The sequence below is a fragment of the Dermacentor albipictus genome, chromosome 1 (assembly GCF_038994185.2).
Source record: "Dermacentor albipictus isolate Rhodes 1998 colony chromosome 1, USDA_Dalb.pri_finalv2, whole genome shotgun sequence".
Classification (NCBI taxonomy): Eukaryota; Metazoa; Arthropoda; class Arachnida; order Ixodida; family Ixodidae; genus Dermacentor; species Dermacentor albipictus.
The window spans coordinates 504953850-504971073 of NC_091821.1; the positions used below are offsets into that span (position 1 = coordinate 504953850).

At 48.6% G+C, this 17224-nt stretch overlaps 1 protein-coding gene and 1 long non-coding RNA gene across 6 annotated transcripts in view; one reads left to right on the forward strand and one right to left on the reverse strand.

The window, feature by feature from the left end:
* Positions 1-17224, reverse strand: part of LOC139054892 (uncharacterized) — a 216738-nt gene that overhangs the window by 153172 nt on the left and 46342 nt on the right. The gene's annotated exons all lie outside the window — the stretch shown is intronic.
* Positions 1-17224, forward strand: part of LOC135907603 (high-affinity choline transporter 1-like) — a 294531-nt gene that overhangs the window by 99917 nt on the left and 177390 nt on the right. For 4 of the 5 annotated variants that reach the window (XM_070532592.1, XM_070532593.1, XM_070532595.1 and 1 more), the window contains one exon: positions 11489-11638. The exons of the other annotated variant lie outside the window; for it this stretch is intronic. In XM_070532592.1, the coding sequence (XP_070388693.1) occupies positions 11489-11638 (150 nt within the window). The remainder of the gene's footprint in view (positions 1-11488; positions 11639-17224) is intronic. 5 annotated transcript variants of the gene reach the window in all.

Sequence of the window (17224 nt, forward strand, 5' to 3'; positions counted from 1 at the left end):
TTCTCTATTTCCTGTTGTTGCTCAGGTCTTCGAAAAATGTCGTTCCGCAATGTCTTCTTTTCTTAACAAATTTTCTATCCTGACCAATCGACGATTTGGCTTTGTTTCAGGGCGTGGTACTGTGGCGCTGCTTGAGCAATTTTCAGATGAACTGTTCTCGGCATTCGATCAGAATGTTTTCACATGTGCGCTGTTGTTAGGTGTAGCGACAGCGTTTGTCACCTTGAATCATCAAATCTTGTTAAGTAAACTGCATAATTGGGGATTTCATGGACTTTTTTTACAAAGTTCTCAAAAATTACTTGAGCAACAGATCTCAGGGGGTAGCTATCGATGATAAGGGCGTTTTTTAGTTCTAAGCTGTCACTGAAAGCTGGAGTTCCTGGGGGGGTCCATTTTATCGCAGTTGTTGTTTATATCTTCGTTAGCGACTTCCCTTTTGCAATTTCGCAATGTTCAGTATTCCAGTATGCTGACGACACTGTTTTTTTGGGGGGCGAAACACCTTTCTTATAAAACTTCCAGTGAAATTTTGCAAAATGACGCGTACAAGGCAATGCTTCGGTTCTCTAATAATGGAATTGTTGTTAATGCCCAAAGAACACAATTTGTTCGTTTTCGCTCCCCACTCAAGACTACTGCTATTAACATGCCTCTGTACTTACATGAGTCGGACTGCGTTTATTATAATGTGCGCCTATTCTATACGTATATAAGTGCGAAGAGTGGGGTGGGAATAGTGGAGAATGAGCTTAAACATCATTAATTGATCTGTTATGAAGATAAGGAACAATATATTAAAGCAACTCAAAGTTTTGATTTGTTGTTTTATTGACCTACCAAGAAATATTGAATGAGAACACTGCAAGGCGCCAGCGTAATTCGACGGGCTGCATATTGAAAATGAAATTTCAACAGTTTTCAGTTAACAACGCCGATAGCTTATGCTTTTCTAATAACACGTGTATTTACGGTATTAATAAATTTCTGCTGCTTTCTGGCCGTCTTTTAATCTGTATAAAAGACTGATAAAAAGCAGCAAAGACTGCGAAATACCCGATACGACAAGCAGCATACCAAGTACGACAGTCACCACCAAAGCGTTCCGTTCTTTGCTTGAAGTTTCGTTCTTGTATGGTCTCCAAATCCCCGCGTTGGCCTTTCCGAGTTCCGAGAAACTGTTTTAATGCTGGATGGACCCCTGCAAAGTCTTATGGAGGTTCAGCAATGTTCAGCAACATTGAAACTATGAGGCATGCCGCCTGCACATAGCCCAGGTTCTCGAGGTGATGTCCTGCTTACGTCAACCAGCGGCAGGCATTCAGCGTATTGGGGCTCCTAGCTCCTCACACAGTTTTTTGATATGGAATAAATTAGCCACTGACTAACTTTTTAAATGACGTCTATAAGCTATGCTGTGCAAGAATCCTAGAGTATTTAAGTGTTTAAAATTATTAGTGATGACTAGCTACTCAGCGTTAGCCGCAATATTTTTCATCTACTCGCTCATTTATTCTCACTTTAATTGTTTCCGTTGATGACGTGGACGAATGACAGCTATAGCTGCCACAGTAGAACTGCAATTTTCCCTGAGATGAACTATTCACTTAATACTCTTTAAGTTATGGATAGTGCACCGGGTGTCCCAAGTAACTTTAGCCAAACGTTAAAATGTGCAAATGCCACGTAGCTGACAATACCAAGGTGACATTGCTTGCCGTCACTTTAAGATATTCATTATATTTTTGAATCAAGCCCAACCAAGCAGGCCATCCGTGTAGCGCAAGGAAGTTACTGAAACAATCAAATTTCTCAAGATAAAATACGTCTGAAAAATCCTTAAATACGACCTACGCACAAGCTACAGATAGCTTGGAATTTGAATATACGAGAAAACGTAACTCTGTTACGCGGAAACTCAAACAAACCACTTTCCAGCGTTTCTACCATCCATAGACTGCCTACGGCGTCCACGATTTGTGCGCGCCGGATCTTCCAGGCCACGGAGCGGCGCGCCCGGTTCCTTGCAAGATTTCTAGGTGGCGCTCGACTCCGCCACATCGTGGCCCACGCAAGAGGCCGCGTTTTTACCAGGAAGCTCGCCCTCGTGCATAGCATTTGGCACCAGCGTTTCCCGGTAAACATTACAGCTACATAAGCTGCAGTTGCTGGGTAGCGTGAGAAGCACTCAGGGGTCTTTCAATGCTATCGCGTTCCACTCTTAAAGGCGAAGCCTAAGTGCCCTTCATTTTTTTCGCTATACAATTTTCTCATTGACATTTCTTATCTAAATTTAGTATTTGGAGAGTTGAATAGTTAAGCCTTATTTGGTAATTAGGCGGAATGCCAAAAATAATCTGAGTCGGCGAACAACATGAGCTCGGTTTCTCGAACCACGTGGCCTTACACCCGGTGTAAAACCCATATCTTGGACCCTATAGCCGCCGGCAGTGGCCCTCTTAGCACCATAAGCCATTTCCCATTTACTCTGCTCCCTTCGGTACTGCAACGCGCTATCCACCTCGCACCAAATCCTCTGCACCCAATGTCCCTAAGGAAGGTATCCTCTACGACCAGTCGCCTCGGCCGCATCACTGTCCATATGGTTCGACGACTCGGCAGCGCTCTCCTTTGCTGACCTTTAGGCATCGCTTTTATGATCAACTTGACTGCGCCGTGTAAGTGGGTGATGCTGCACTGCCGTCCTTCACCAAAAAATACACTGTTGCCCTTAAGGAACACTCTTCAAGTCCACGTCGACGGTGTCGCTGTGATAGCTTTTTTTTTTATACTGGGGCGCACGTTTCTGTCAAGAGTGCCAGTTTACGCCGTCGCATGAAGAACATCCGTAGACCTCCCACGACCCGAGTCGTATGAGTCGCTGATGGTACTACCGCCGCTCTTGTTAAGATGTGCACAGCATGGGTTACCGATGGTGGTCACTAGGTAGTATATATTTTTACGGTGCTTGCACAGTGACCTCACGACTTCATACTTGGGCTTGATTTCTTTTCTACCCATTCCGCTCTGGTTGATCGCTCCGCCGGTGTCCTCCTCCTTAAACTGACCCGCATCTGTGAACCCAGTGACCAAGCTCCTCCGTCTCGCTTACAGTGCAGAAATATTGTTCGTCCACCATTTAAGACCGTGAAGTATGTCGAATTGTCATGTTGGCCAGCTATTCCAGATGGAGACTACTACATGACAGCTATAGTGACGTCCTGCTCACGCGTGGTCTCCCTGCATCCTACACAGTCCTCTGCATTACGGCTAATAAAATCTGTCTTCCACTTGCGAATAATGACCTCATCAAGCAAGGCCTTCCACAGGGGCTTTCCGTAGCCCACATTTGCCCCCTGCAAGACTATTAGCGAGACGCTTTTGCACTGAATGCTACATGTCTTCGAAAGGGCACTCCAAGGCCGACAACTTGTGGCAGCCACGAAATTCATAGCATGATCGCCAACGACCTTCTGCCTGAGAACACTTGAGTCCTTAAACGTGTTCTATAGCCGTATCAAAATATTTTCGACATGGGTAGTCCGCCAAAGGGCCAGACATCCGTTGTCGCGCATCGCCTGTTCACTGATACTCCTATCGAGTGTCTGCGTTGCACGTGACAATATCTAGCACGTATGCGAAGGTTGTGGGAACGTTCCCCACCTGCGACAAGCCGTTTTTTTATCCACTCTCATTTCCATTATTATATTGTTTCTTTATTTCATTTGTTAAGCACACGTAATTTTCCCTATGTTGTCCTTGGTGTCAGGGTTTGTTCGCATTTTATGGTGTAACAATATCTTTCACGTATCAATATCTGGCGGAGAATCTCTGGGAAAGGCAGTCCGTGTGAGTTCAGGCAGCGGTCGGAACCATAAATATACCCGCGCAGCAAGATAACGAGTCTCAAACATGCTGCTCCGAAGAAGGCTACTGCACCCTCTGAAGCGACGAAGGGTACCCGCGTGCTTCACACCGATGTCCAGTGACTCTGCAGTAGCGCGATATCGAAGTAGATTGCCGATAACAGTCATGTCGTCACCTTTGAAGTGTATTTTCGTCCAGCCGTGGGTTGTTAATGTCGAGTAGAATATCCCAGGAAAAGGCGGGCCCCGCGAGCTCAGGCAGCGGTCGGAATCATAAAAGAACCTACACAGCAAGCTAACCAGTCCTAAACATGCTGCTCACAAGAACGCTACCATGCCCTCTGAAGCGACGAAGGGTTCCCGGTTTCTTTATACTGATGTCTCGTAACCATGCACTAGATGGATCTCGGGATTGCAGATAACAGTCGAGTCGTTACAGATGAAGGTCTGGTGGCGATGTGTATCTTCATCCAGGCGCGGGTCTTTCATGTCGAGCAGAACATACTCGGGAAAGGCAGGCCACGTGAGCTCAAACAGTGGTCAGAACCAGAAATATACCTGCACAGCAAGCCAGACAATACTGTCACGATTCACAAGCAGCATGAACTGGGAAAACAGGGCAGGACATTTTAATTAAAGGCAAAATTGAAACCATTAGGCAAGGACCTCGTCTTCTCTTAGCAATGCGCGAGATGTTCGTCTTTCTCTACGTGCCGCGTATTGGATGTAGCATTTGCCCTCCTCCAGGGACAGCAACGTCCCGTTGCTCACCTAGTGGCAGGAATATGTGTCAGACGAGATGTGGGCACTTCACCTCATTCCGAATAATAAATAGGGCTTAATTCGCACAATTCTCACGACCTCTGGTGGACGCTGCCCCGCCCGGGAGGAAGCAGGACTGTCAAGGATAACCTCGTAGTTCAGGTCGCTGAGGCGTCGTACAACCTTGTTCGGACCACAGTACCTCCTGAGCAGCTCATTTGAAAGCTCTGGCCGACGGATGGGATTCCAAACCCACATTTTGTCGCCTGGCTGATATTGATTTATTCAAAAGTACCTTACAGGCCCTATGGCAGGGCGTAAAGTAAGGGGGGCATAATAAACAGTAAAGGTATAAAAAGTACAAATTTCCAACAGGAACAGTGCTATAAAAAGATTACCGTGTTACCCAATATTGAAGGCACTAGGAATACAAAGCAATATCTGAAGGCACACGAACACTTGTTACTGTTAACAGAGCAAAGGAATACCGTTTATAAAAATCATATACAACATGGCAAAAATGCACGATAACTTACAATAGATTGGTCACTCGTGAACGGCATTCAATGGGAAAAGCATGTGTATGTTATATATCGGTGCCGTAGGTTTAACGTCGAGCGTCATAGTCCTGCTGTCGGGTGATTATGACGCAGGCGAGTTGTCTTGCTTCTTCAGTCCGTTGAGCGAAAGCTTCAGGGTCCATGCCTGTATCACTACAGTCATGTGGCAACATCGCATCGAGCATCATCGTCACTTCGCGGCCATGAAGAAGGTTAAATGGTGCTTTTTTGCATTCTTTCCTGTTGCGCAGTGTTATAAGCGAGTGTGATGTAAGGCAGAATGTCATCCTAATTTTTGTGTTCCACGTCTACCTACATAATCTGCATGTCCGCGATAGTCTTGTTCAAGCGTTCTGTTAGACCGTTCGTTTGCGGGGGATAGGCGGTGGTCTGTCGGTGAGCCGTACCGCTGAGGCTAAACACGGTCTTTCGGAGTGAAGCAGTAAAAGCAGTCCCTCTGTCTGTTATTATCACCGCTGGCACACCGTACCTCAGAAGCACGTTTTCAATAAAGAATCACGCTGCTTCGACAGCGGTGCCGCTTGGAAAGGCCATGGTTTCTGCATAGCGTGTCAAGTAATATGTGGCAACTATTACGCACTTATCGCTAGCATGAATGGTCCGAAAAGATGCATCCTGATTTGGGCAAACGGGGTCGTGGGCACTTGGACTGGTTGTAGTAGCCTAGCTGGTCTCATATGTGGTGGTTTGCGTCACTGACAATCGAGGCACGTGCGCACTCAATGTTTCACAAAGGCAGCCCATGAATATTTATCTTTAACTCAGGCCAGTGTTCGCGTATGACCGAGGTGACCATATGTCGGTTTATCGTGGCAGGCTTGCAAGGCCTCAAGACGAATAAACGTTGGGAAGACAAGTAGGCGGCTACTTCCGCTTGCAGAGAGGGTCTTGTAAAGAACATCATTACGGAAGCTCTTCGCAAATGTTTTGGGTACGCTTGTAATCCGGCCTTCCAAAAATTCAATAGTGGAATCAGTTCGCTGTCTTCCCGCTGCTGACGAGCAATCGTGGCTGTGTCTAGAACACCTATAAAATCCATGTCTTCGTCATCTTCTGTGACTTCCTGCTCAATCGGTGACCTTGAAAGGCAGTCGGCATCCGAGTGCTGTTGTTTGGACTTGTACTCCACTGTCATATCGAATTCTTGAAGCCTTAGGCTTCAACGCGCTAGTCGACCAGACGGATCCTTCAAGTTCGTCAGTCAGCAAAATGAGTGGCGATCTCTGACAACACTGAAGGAACGGCCATAAAGATACGGCTGAAACTTCGTAACTGCCCATACCACCGCAAGGCTTTCCTTTTCTGTGGTTGAGTAATTAGACCCAGCACGTCCGAGCGTCCTGCTTGCGTATGCAATCACTCTCTCAGCTCAGTCTTGCCACTGCACGCGCACAGCGCCTAGACCTATGTTGCTAGCGTCCGCATGAATCATGGTAGAAGCGTCCTCGTCAAAGTGAGCCAGTGCCGGAGGTGTTTGCAGGCGCTGTCGGAGATCATTAAACTCTGCTTGTTCTTCGTCGTCCCGTGCGAAGGCAACGTCTTTTCCTGTAAGGCACGTTAACGGTGAAGCTATATGTCAAAAATTGGCAATAAATCTTTGGTAATACGCTCAAAGACCTAGGAAACGCCTCAGTACCTTCTCATCGGTTGGTGCTGGAAACAATGTGACGGCCGTGGTCTTGTCGGGGTCAGGGCGGACGCCATGATGACTCCTACCATGACCTCAGAACTGGAGTTCCTCGAAACCAAAGCGACACTTTTCTGCTTTCAGTGTTTTAGCTGTGGATCATATCGTTCGTACAACCACCGAAAAAAACTGTCAAGTCGTCTAGGTATATAAGGCACGTCTGTCACTTCAGGCCTGACATAATTGCATCCATGAGTCGCTGAAAAGTTGCAGGAGCTGAGCGCAAGCCGAAAGGCAGAACCTTGAACTCGTAAACCCCGTCAGGCGTGACGAAAGCAGTCTTTTCTCTGTCTCTCTCGTCGACTTCATTTTACAAATAGCCACTTTTTAGGTCCATCGACATGAAGTAGTGGGCATGCGTCATTCTGTCCAGAGAATCATCGACATCCGGTGATGGGTATACATCTTTGTCACCCGGTTCATCTTACGGTAGTCGGCACAAACACGTAGACTGCCGTCTTTCTTTTTGACCGTCACTACCTGCGATGCCCACGGGCTTTTTGATGGTTGGGTGACGTAGTCGGCGAGCATTTTCTACACGTGCTCCTGGATAGCTTCGCGTTCTTTTGCTGCTACATGGTATGGGTTTTGTCGCATTGGTCTCGCTGTCTCCTGTGTGATAAGTGATAACCCGGTGTTTCATCAGTGGCGTCTGACCGACCCTGGATGTCGACGAGAAGAAATCGCAAAACTGGTGCAGCAGGTCCACAAGACGCTGCCATCCGCTGCTTATGAGCTTGCGCTCACGTCAAGAACAGTGAACGGTGCTGAAGCGTCTTGCTCCCCTTGTTGCAATGCAAAGCATTCACCGAATCCCGGAATATCGTCGAGGTAAGTAACAGCTGTGCTTTTTGCAATGTGTCGTCATTCCTTGGTGAAGTTTGTCAGCAGTATTTCTGTTTGCCCACGCATTACTTTGACGAGACGTCTGGGTATGGCAACATGTTTAACGAGCAAAGACATCTTTATCTGGTCGGCAAGACCTTCTCAATCGTGCTTTGGGTCGCACCTGACGGAAACAAGATGGCAAGATAATGGTGGTGTGGTCACATCGTCTGTGATGCGCAGACATGCGTTGTAGTTCCGCACTTTTGTCCTCAGAAAAGGTTAGTATACATTCTCGTATGTTGACGATGGCACAGTACTCGCGTAAGAAGTCCATACCTAAGATTACATCTTTGCAACAGCCGGAAAGAATAACAAAATTTGCGACGAATGACGAATCTCATGTGTTGATCCTTGCAGTACACTTGCCAGTTGGTGTCAGTAGCTGGCATCCAGCCCATTTATTGTGCGGCCCAGACCACTCCACTTTCACTTTGCGAAGTGCGTCCGCCAGTTTTTCATTTACAATCGAAAAGTTCGCGTCAGTGTCTACCAGAGCCGTCACGACATGGCCGTCAGTTGGTATAGTAACATCGGCGCTGACAATCTCGTCTGTCGTCAAATCATCCGGCAGTATCGGCTACTCGTTCGACGGCAATGGGCGATTTTCGGCACTTCGACGTGTGGCAACCTTAACCCTGAGGTCACGGCCTTCACTTTCCCCAGTGTGGGCTGGGAGATCGCCTTCGGGCCACGTAGGTAGAACTGCGTCTCGCAGGTGGAAAGTGATGTCCCGCAGATGAGGAGCGTGACTGATAACCGGGGGAATCGGCGCGCCAGCTCGTCGAATTCACGTCGATGTTCACTCCACAGGCGTCGAAAGCACGATGAGGAGCAGTGGATGCAAATTCTTGATAACCTGCGACGCGATAAGGGCAATGGCGGCAGGTGTGGCCCACTACCCCACAGTGGAAGCACAAGGGCGTATAGTCAGCTTTGCGCCAAATGTGGGTTCTGCGAAGCGGTGGTTGCGTCGTTTGTTCCCTTCGGTACCAAGGCAGTGCCGGTGCTGGCTTCTGGTGATAATACGGCGTCGGCATCGGAGGTGGCCGACACCCAACATCAGCGTAGCTGGGCTGCCACGCCTGGGGATGTTGCTCGGAGCTGCAAACGCTTGCTTTATTTCTTGGCGCCTAACTTCAGCCACCGACGCCATTGTGCATTCAGATGGCATGACAGTGAGCTTCTCAAGCTCTTCCCGAACAATTTCGCATATCAGCCGGCGCAAGTAACCTTCGTCTGTGACCGTCACTGCTGCGGTGCTTGCCGGTCCAGTGCTGGTCAGATGATCGTACTGGTGACTGCGTAGGTAAACGCATGCTCTATGGCTGTCGATTCTTACATAAATTCATCGACGCTCGTCGGCGGGTTCCGCACAAGACCGGCAAACAGCTGCTCCTTTACTCCGCGCGTGAGGTGGCTGAGCTTTTTTTTTTCGCCTCGGCCATATCGGGGTCTTCACGACGATAAAGACGAGCCATGTCCTCAGCGAACAGACGCTGCGCGTGTTCTTGCATTTTGGTGCTCCCGAACGTATGGAGGAACTGCCGGCGAAACTCATCCCAATTTGGCCAGATTTCCTCGAAGTTTGCGAGCAACGTGCGGGCTCTGTCTTCAAAAGAGAAATACACATAGGATAGCTTCTGTCCAGCTTGCCGCTCATTATACTTGGCTACGCACTCGTATTCCTCGAGCTTGTCTTTTGCATCCTCGTAGGCATAGCCGTGGAAGCTCACAGGAGTCAAGAGTCACCTACGCAGGGCCTGAGTCTGCCATGGCTTGGGCACTCGTGGTAACAGGGAAACTTCCTGGTAGGGGACCAAATTCTGGGCTTAGGTCTAGCAGACGACTGCTGTCGCTGTGGATCGGTGTTGGACACGCGGTAAACGTCCTGGGCTTGATGTGGGGCTGTTAACAGGAGACGCAAACATTTACCGAGCACCTCCGCCAGTGTCACAGTTCACAAGCAGCAGGAACTTGGAGAACTTGGTCGAACACTTTATTATAGGCAAACCGAAAACGATTAGGCAAGGACCTCGTCTTCTCTTCAGCACTGCGCGAGATTTCATCTTTCCCTACGTGCCGCGTGTTGGATGTGGCAATATCAAACACGCTGCTCAGGAAAACGCTGCTATACTCTCTCTGTGGTACCTTCTCATTCTGAGTTTATAAGGACTACAGATAAGCGGCAAAAAGTAAAGAAAAATTTCCTCATAAACGAAATTGAAGCAGTATGGGTCACGGCAGCAATATAGCTTCTATACATATTTATCTGTATATCTACGTATTTTTTTTGTTCATTTATTTCATATATTTCAGCCTTTCTAATATTCTGAGGCAACCTGTTCTCCAAACCCAACTGCTTTTAATAAGCGATAACATCTGGTGGCGAACCAAGAAGGGATACGTACGTTGCTGAACATGCTCGACTAGCATGTTTAGCTACACATCAGAAATATCAGTTAGTTTGGTGATAATGTCCACTAGCTGTTAAATAGGTCGTTAGGCAGGGCTGGTGAACATCGACGATTACTTGAGTAAGGCAGTTTACAGAATAATATTGTGTCTCTAAAGTTAGTCGACCGTTTCGTTACCAGCAGCTGCATGGTGGCCAGACGCTTTCAGTAGCAAATTTTCTTGGGCCATATAACTTGGAGTAGTCGAGAAGCACTAATCTGGTGTGTTATTATTACTCTCGACCACGTGGCGATGCCGGGGGCCTTGTAGAGCTGAACGTACGTAACACCGAGAGCTTGGCACGTGGGCAAGAAGGCTGGCATAATCGGGACTTAGGAGGAAGCTTTAGCTTGGGCCCCACCCATTCCAACGTGGCCTATTCAAATACACATAAAACCCAGAAACGCTTTTCTTAGATAACCCCTGACCGATATTAATGATTTCTTTTTTGTATTTGAAAGAGAAAGGTAAATTTTACTTAGTGTTGGAAGCGGAATTTCCATTTGGGGCTTGAATTTTGTTACAAGAATTTTCAATAATTCGTATGTTCGAATAAATAGAACCACGAAGTTTACAAATTAATAGCTCTCCATGAAGAAGAGCTATCGCGTTTCTGTAAACGGTATGCATTAGATCATTCAAAGTGGACAAATGAGATTTGTCAATTTTATATCTTACGTGAATTTGTTACGTTGTGTGCAACTGTTCTGCAAAAGCTGTATTTCCATATTACTGATTTTTTTTCAGATTCTAATGTAACATATAAATTTTGGCTGGTTTACCTGTACTATGAAATGGAGTTAACAGAGTTGTGCTATCATTTTTCTTGCTGAGTAACAAAGTTGTAAACTTGATAGTATTATTTTCTGAAAATTGGCGATTTTTGCGAATTTTCAATAAAAAATGACGGACTAAATGAAGAATTCGAAGCCAATAGTCACTAGATTTTAAGCTTTTATTTTAGATGCAACAAAACTGGTCAAATTTAGTAGAGGGGTTGCCGAGAAAAACGAATTCTCCTTTTACATATATTTATATAGGAGCACCCGAGCTAAAGCTTCCTCTTAAGGCCTGTCGCTACTGCGGAGAAAAAAAATGCGGCAACCTACCCCTCTGGCGGAGCAAGTCTCAGCTCATTTTTTATTCCTGCTGGTAAACTGAGTAGAGCTGTAAAAGTTACAAGAGAGCCTAGTTTAATGTCGCACTATCCTTTTGTAGCGGTACTGAATTTCATCTGGCCAACCGCGCAGTGGACATGCGTTCCGTTTTGCCTGTGGAGCAAAGCGCTGGGCCAAGTCCCTGCGCCGGACAACGACTGGAGGGGAAAGATAAGCCTGGGTGATATCGGCCAGATTTTCGACGTATTCGCCACTACAGCCCTAGGCGGCATTCCCTGGCAGGTACGTTATCCAACGACCTCCCAAGTCTCTCTTTAGACATTTTATACGGAACTGACAGCCACATTTTTGCGTTTTTAACTGCACTACATGACCTCTCGTATGTACAGTAGGAAATTTCACACAACGGAATGCGCAAGCACGTATTATATACTGCGTGTTACTTTGACGACTGTATCAGGGAGGTTCTAGATCATTATTCCAATGTTACAATATCGCAGTATCATCTGCTTTCTTTTTTTGACGCGTTCAATTACAAGCGTCTGGTGGTATAGCAAAACAAAATGCTGATGATAAATCTACCTAGTCCTTTGACGGCTATGAGGTTGAGTTGTGTTATATCGACACGTGAACTTGTTTAGACGATGATAATCGACGCAGAAACATAGAGTTCCGTCCTTTTTCTTCACCAAGACTACATGAGATGGCAACGCGCTTTTTTGCGGTTGGATGATGTCGTCGCGCAGCATTTCGTCGACTTGTTGCCTTACAGTCTCACGTTCTCGCGTAGAAACACGATAAGGGCTCTGGCGGAGTGGTCGAGCACACTCTTCGGGTATTATGCGATGCTTTGCGACCGGCGTTTGTCGAATCCTTCATGACGTCGAAAAGCACTCTTTCTATGGTCGAAGTAAACTTCTCAGCTGTTGTTGCTTAATGATGGGGAGACTTCTATTTATGTCAAAGTCTGGTTCGGGAACTACGGTTGTCGGGGTAGATGCGGCAGAATCCGAGACGACAAACGCATTGCTCGTTTCTAGAATTTCCTCGATCTATGCGATCGTCGTGCCCTTGTTGATGTGCTTGGACGCCTGGCTGAAGTTTGTCAGCAAAACTTTCGTGTTTCCTCCGTGCAGTCGAGTGATTCCTCTTGCGACGCAAATTTCGCGATCGAGCAGTATACGTTGGTCGCCTTGAATTTTCCGTTCTACGTCAGCAGCTGTTTCGGTTCCGACCGAAATTACAATGCTGGAGCGAGGCGGGATGCTAACTTGATCTTCGAGCGCACTCAAGGTGCAGTGACTAGGAAGGCGCTCTGGCGGTATCGCTTGATCGTCCGACAGCGTTATTGACTTCCACTTCAGGTCGATGAGTGTGCCGTGTTGGGTCAGGATGTCCATGCCGAGAATGACGTCTCGTGAACACGGTTGGAGGATCACGAAGGTGGCAGGGTAAGCCCAGTCGTGAATGATAATTGTTGCCGTGCACATTCCAGTCGACGTTATGAGGTGTCCTCCAGCGGTCCGAATGGAAAGTCTTACCTTTCCACAACTGCGCGGCTATGTGTCCACTCATTACGTAGTAATCAGCCCCTGTGTCCACTAAGGCGGTGACTGCGTGGCCATCCAGAAGCACGTCGAGGTCGGTGGTTCTTTGTCTTGCATTACAGTTTGGTCTTGGGATCGGATCATGGCTGCGTCGCGTTGACCTGTGGCTGGTATGTGACAACATCGTCAGGTCGTTTTTCGTCGTCGAATTCTCTGCTTCCACACTTCGTCGGGACGGCAACGTATCGTTATGTCGTCGAGGTAGTTTCTTCGGCATCTTCGTCTGCGGCGGAGGATCTTCGTCAGTTCGACGAACAGCAACTACACCTCCATCGGTTGCTGCTTTTAGTTTTCCGGACATGGGCCCACAGAGCGGCCCCGGGCTGGGCCAGTGTATCGTCGGCGCTGCGGCGACAGGTACAGGCTTAGTGGCGGCGAACAGGATGGTCGTCGAGAGCTCCACTGAGTGGCGGTGAGGTAGTCGGCGATATCGCCAGGTCGTTCGCCAATCTGTGGTCGCGGCATGTTGACGGCGAACCATTGGAGTCCCATCCCCCGGTATGGGCCTCGGCGGTAGATGTGCCCGGCTTCTCCGCAGTGATAGCAAAGCGGACGGTGGTCGGGGGCGCTCCAAACAGCACTCTTCCTTTGAACGCCGCGTGAGGTGACGGGTTGGCGTGCTGGCTGCGGGGGTGGTGGTGGACGACGGAACTGTGTCATCACTGGGCCCTGCCGTGGGCGCGGAGGGGGAACGTGACGGTGGGCTACAGCGGCGTATGTCATCCCTTCTGGCTGAGGCTGTGGCGACTCAGGGGTAACTCCGAGTTGTTGTTCGAGCTCCTCACGTACGGCGTCGGCTATCGAAGCCACTTGAGGCTGTGATGATGGGAATGGCTTCTGTAGCTCCTCCCGCACGACCACTCGGATAGTCTCGCGCAGGTTGTCGGTGGCCAGTGACTGAATTCCAGCGTAGTTTGTCGAGCTTGTGTGGCGGTTGATTTGCCCGTTTCGCATGTCGAGTGTCTTCTCGATGCTGGTGGCGTCGCGAAGAAACTCGTTGACGGTCTTCGGTGGGCTTCGTACCATTCCGGCGAAAAGTTCCTGCTTCACACGACGATTGAGTAGGCGGACTTTCTTCTCCTCGCGCATTTCAGGGTTGGCGTGGCAGAATAGACGGCACATTTCCTCCGTGAAGATCGCGGTGGTCTCATTAGGTAGCTGCACCCGGGTTTCTAATAGCGCTTGGGCTCGTTCTCGGCGTACGACGCTTGCGAATGTGTGCAGGAAGCCGCTTCGGAACATGTCCCAGGTCGTTAAGGTGGGTTCTCGAGTCACGTCCTGGCAGCGTCTTCTAATGCGAAGAAGACATGCCGCAGTTTGTCGTCGCTGTTCCAGGTGTTAAATGTTGCGACTCTCTCATACGTCTCAAGCCAGCTTTCCGGTCCCTCGAAGGTTGAGCCGCGGAACGTCGGAGGCTCCCTGGGCTCCTGCAGCACGAAGGAGGACGCTAGGGCTGCAGTTAAGGTGGACTTGGTGGCGATCTTCCTTGTCGTCTCAGGCAAAAGTCCGTGCTCCGGGGTCAGTCCTTGCAGCCTGCGGCTACCTCGCTGGTTCTTGGCGACGTTGGTGTTGTCCGCGTGTGGGCTTGGGTGACGGCTTTGTGAGGGCGTCCGGTATATGAACGCAAAGCACCTCCACCAGATGTCACGTGGTAGTGACGTTAAAGAGCACAGTAGCAATACTGTGAAAGACAAAACTAGCTTTTACTGGGCGAACCTGTGCCCACAAAACAGGCTACACTTAAAGGGAAGCTGGAACGGTTTTCAATTTCCATGAATTGCTGGGATCGGGAAGAACAGACCTAATAATTTACGGTTCGGAAATTTTTTTCTTCGTTTTGTTAATATAAGGGGCGAAAATCGCTTTGTAAATCACCCCCGCGGACACGTCCCCATCGCTTCCCGGAGCGCCAGGTGAGGTGGTTGCCAGAGGAGAGAACCGGCGAGAGTGACGTCATTCGCGGGGACCGATCTGCCGGACCGGCGTGCTGGCATGTGCTGGCATGCCTCTTTCCGCCCTGCGCTTTACTGAACCACACCACGAGAGATCTGCCACCGCCACCGCTCACGTTTGTTTTCTTTTGCGATTTTCGTTAACTGTTCTTTCCTTCTGTGCTGCGTGAGTGCCTACAGCCAAGGGCACCCAACATGCCCTCGTTGTGTGCAGCATTCGGCTGCGCGAACACAGGCGGGCGAGACGATGTGGTGTTTCACAGGTTCCCGAAGGACAAGAAGCTTGCAGTGTAGTGGGTCCGTGCGGTGAGGAGAGATAAGTTCGTGCCGACGAAATCAACTGTGCTGTGCTCGGACCATTTCCGTGATAGCCGGATAGCGTTACGACAAATGCGGAAACGCGTTGTTGCTAGCGTTGCTACACTCCGTTTCATACATCATGTGCAACGCTGTGGAGGCTTGACATACTTCTTGCAGTGGCTGCGTTCGCACTTAGAAAAATTTCGGTGTTTCTTGACCCGATTTTTGAGGAAAGTTTTCATATATAAGCTCGTTCTGAATGAACAAAAACGAATTTACCCATAGAAGCAATCCGTGTACTTATACGGCTGCTAACACGTTCTTTTAAATCAATTTTCTTTTCGGCATTTATTAACTGCAGCCCGTCGCGGCAGCTTCACGTGCATGCTCGCGCGAGCAAACGCCGCTGGCACGCTGCGAAGCATAGACGGAAACGCGCGCAGTAATACATTTTGGTGACCGTACTTCGTGCGTAGCTTCCACAGCGTTGCACCTGAGGTATGAAATTGAGTATAGGCTTGCCTAGTGGCGTTCGACGTACGATTGCAGTCATTGTGTTTACCACAAGGCGGTGCTAAAGCTGCCTAATATCTTTATGCCTACAATAGCATGTAGCACACACACCGATTTTTGATCGAGCCGCAATCGCAAAGTCGTCGAAACATAGTATGAATATTGCACATATAATACCTCTGGCCATCTCTCGATGTGTATGATAAGCAACTTCCATGACTGTACCTCGCAGCACTGCATGTGCGAGCTTTGAAATGCGGCACTTATGTTCGCGATCGTGTATCAACACTAAAAAATTACGGGACTTTAGACAAGCAGCGGCAAGGTGCCTGACATAGCGGAATTGCACCCGTGTTTACAATCTAATGAGAAGTTAGTGCTTCGGCATTCTTCCAGCAGCAAGTTCCCAGTGACACTTTAGCGCATTTTTTTCTCCCGTCATTGGAATGTGCAGCTACATGAAAAAAACATACGTACCAGCTAAGATTTCCAACGCGCGAGAAGGTGCACACGTCGCTCTCGCTGTTGGCACACTCAACATCGTCGTTGCCGCCATCGTTTTCCGTATCGGCTGTCGGTTCGAACATGTACGGCGAAACAGACAGCGAGAACGTTCCATAATGCTTACAACTCAGCCAACTCAGCTATGAAGCCAGAACAGAACAGCGTGCTACCATGTGCGACGCTCTGAAACGGCGGCGCCGACCGGCGACTGCCGCGAATGACGTCACAGCGGCCCCGACCAATCACGGGCAACAGCGGCGTTCGCGCGATGCCCTGAGGCGCTGGTGCGCGTTTTCTTGAAAAAACAGCCGCTTGCGTTTGTTTCCGCCGTTTTGGAACCAGATATTTAGTGTTCAGGGTACCCATAACTGTAGAATGCCGCAGAGAACTCATTTTTTTCGAAAAGTGTTTCAGCTTCCCTTTAAAGCACAACGAGAGCGGCGAACACAGTCGGTGATCGTCGAAAATTTGGTCAGCGGGTCAAGCGCGTCAGCTTTCATGGGTCAGTCGTCGAATGTTTCAGAGTAATCGCTGGGAGCGGCGTGCCTTCCATAAAATTCTACGCCATTCGCGTCGCGCATACATGCAATCAGATTACACAGGGTTTGGCGACGACAGACAGCGGATAGAAGCATCGATAACATTCGAGAAACTTCCGATGCATTTAGACGCGTCCTGTGCTGACCGATAAAATTTCGTGGATGGTAAAAGTGCTCACCCGTAAAAGATAAACAAGTTGATGTGTCGATATAATATGAAAGCTTTATACATCTTACGATAAATGTTACGCAGAATTATTATTGCGATGATAAGTCACTGAGATCATTCCTTATGAAATGATAACAGCGAATCATCGATACTGCATGCAGACCGAAGCCACGAACACGTCCATGAACATGCCTTCGGTCTGCGTGGGATATTAATCATTCGGTGCCAGCATATGTGAAGGCATTAATGTCGCTTGGCGCAAGCACCTTGTCGAAATCTCGCAC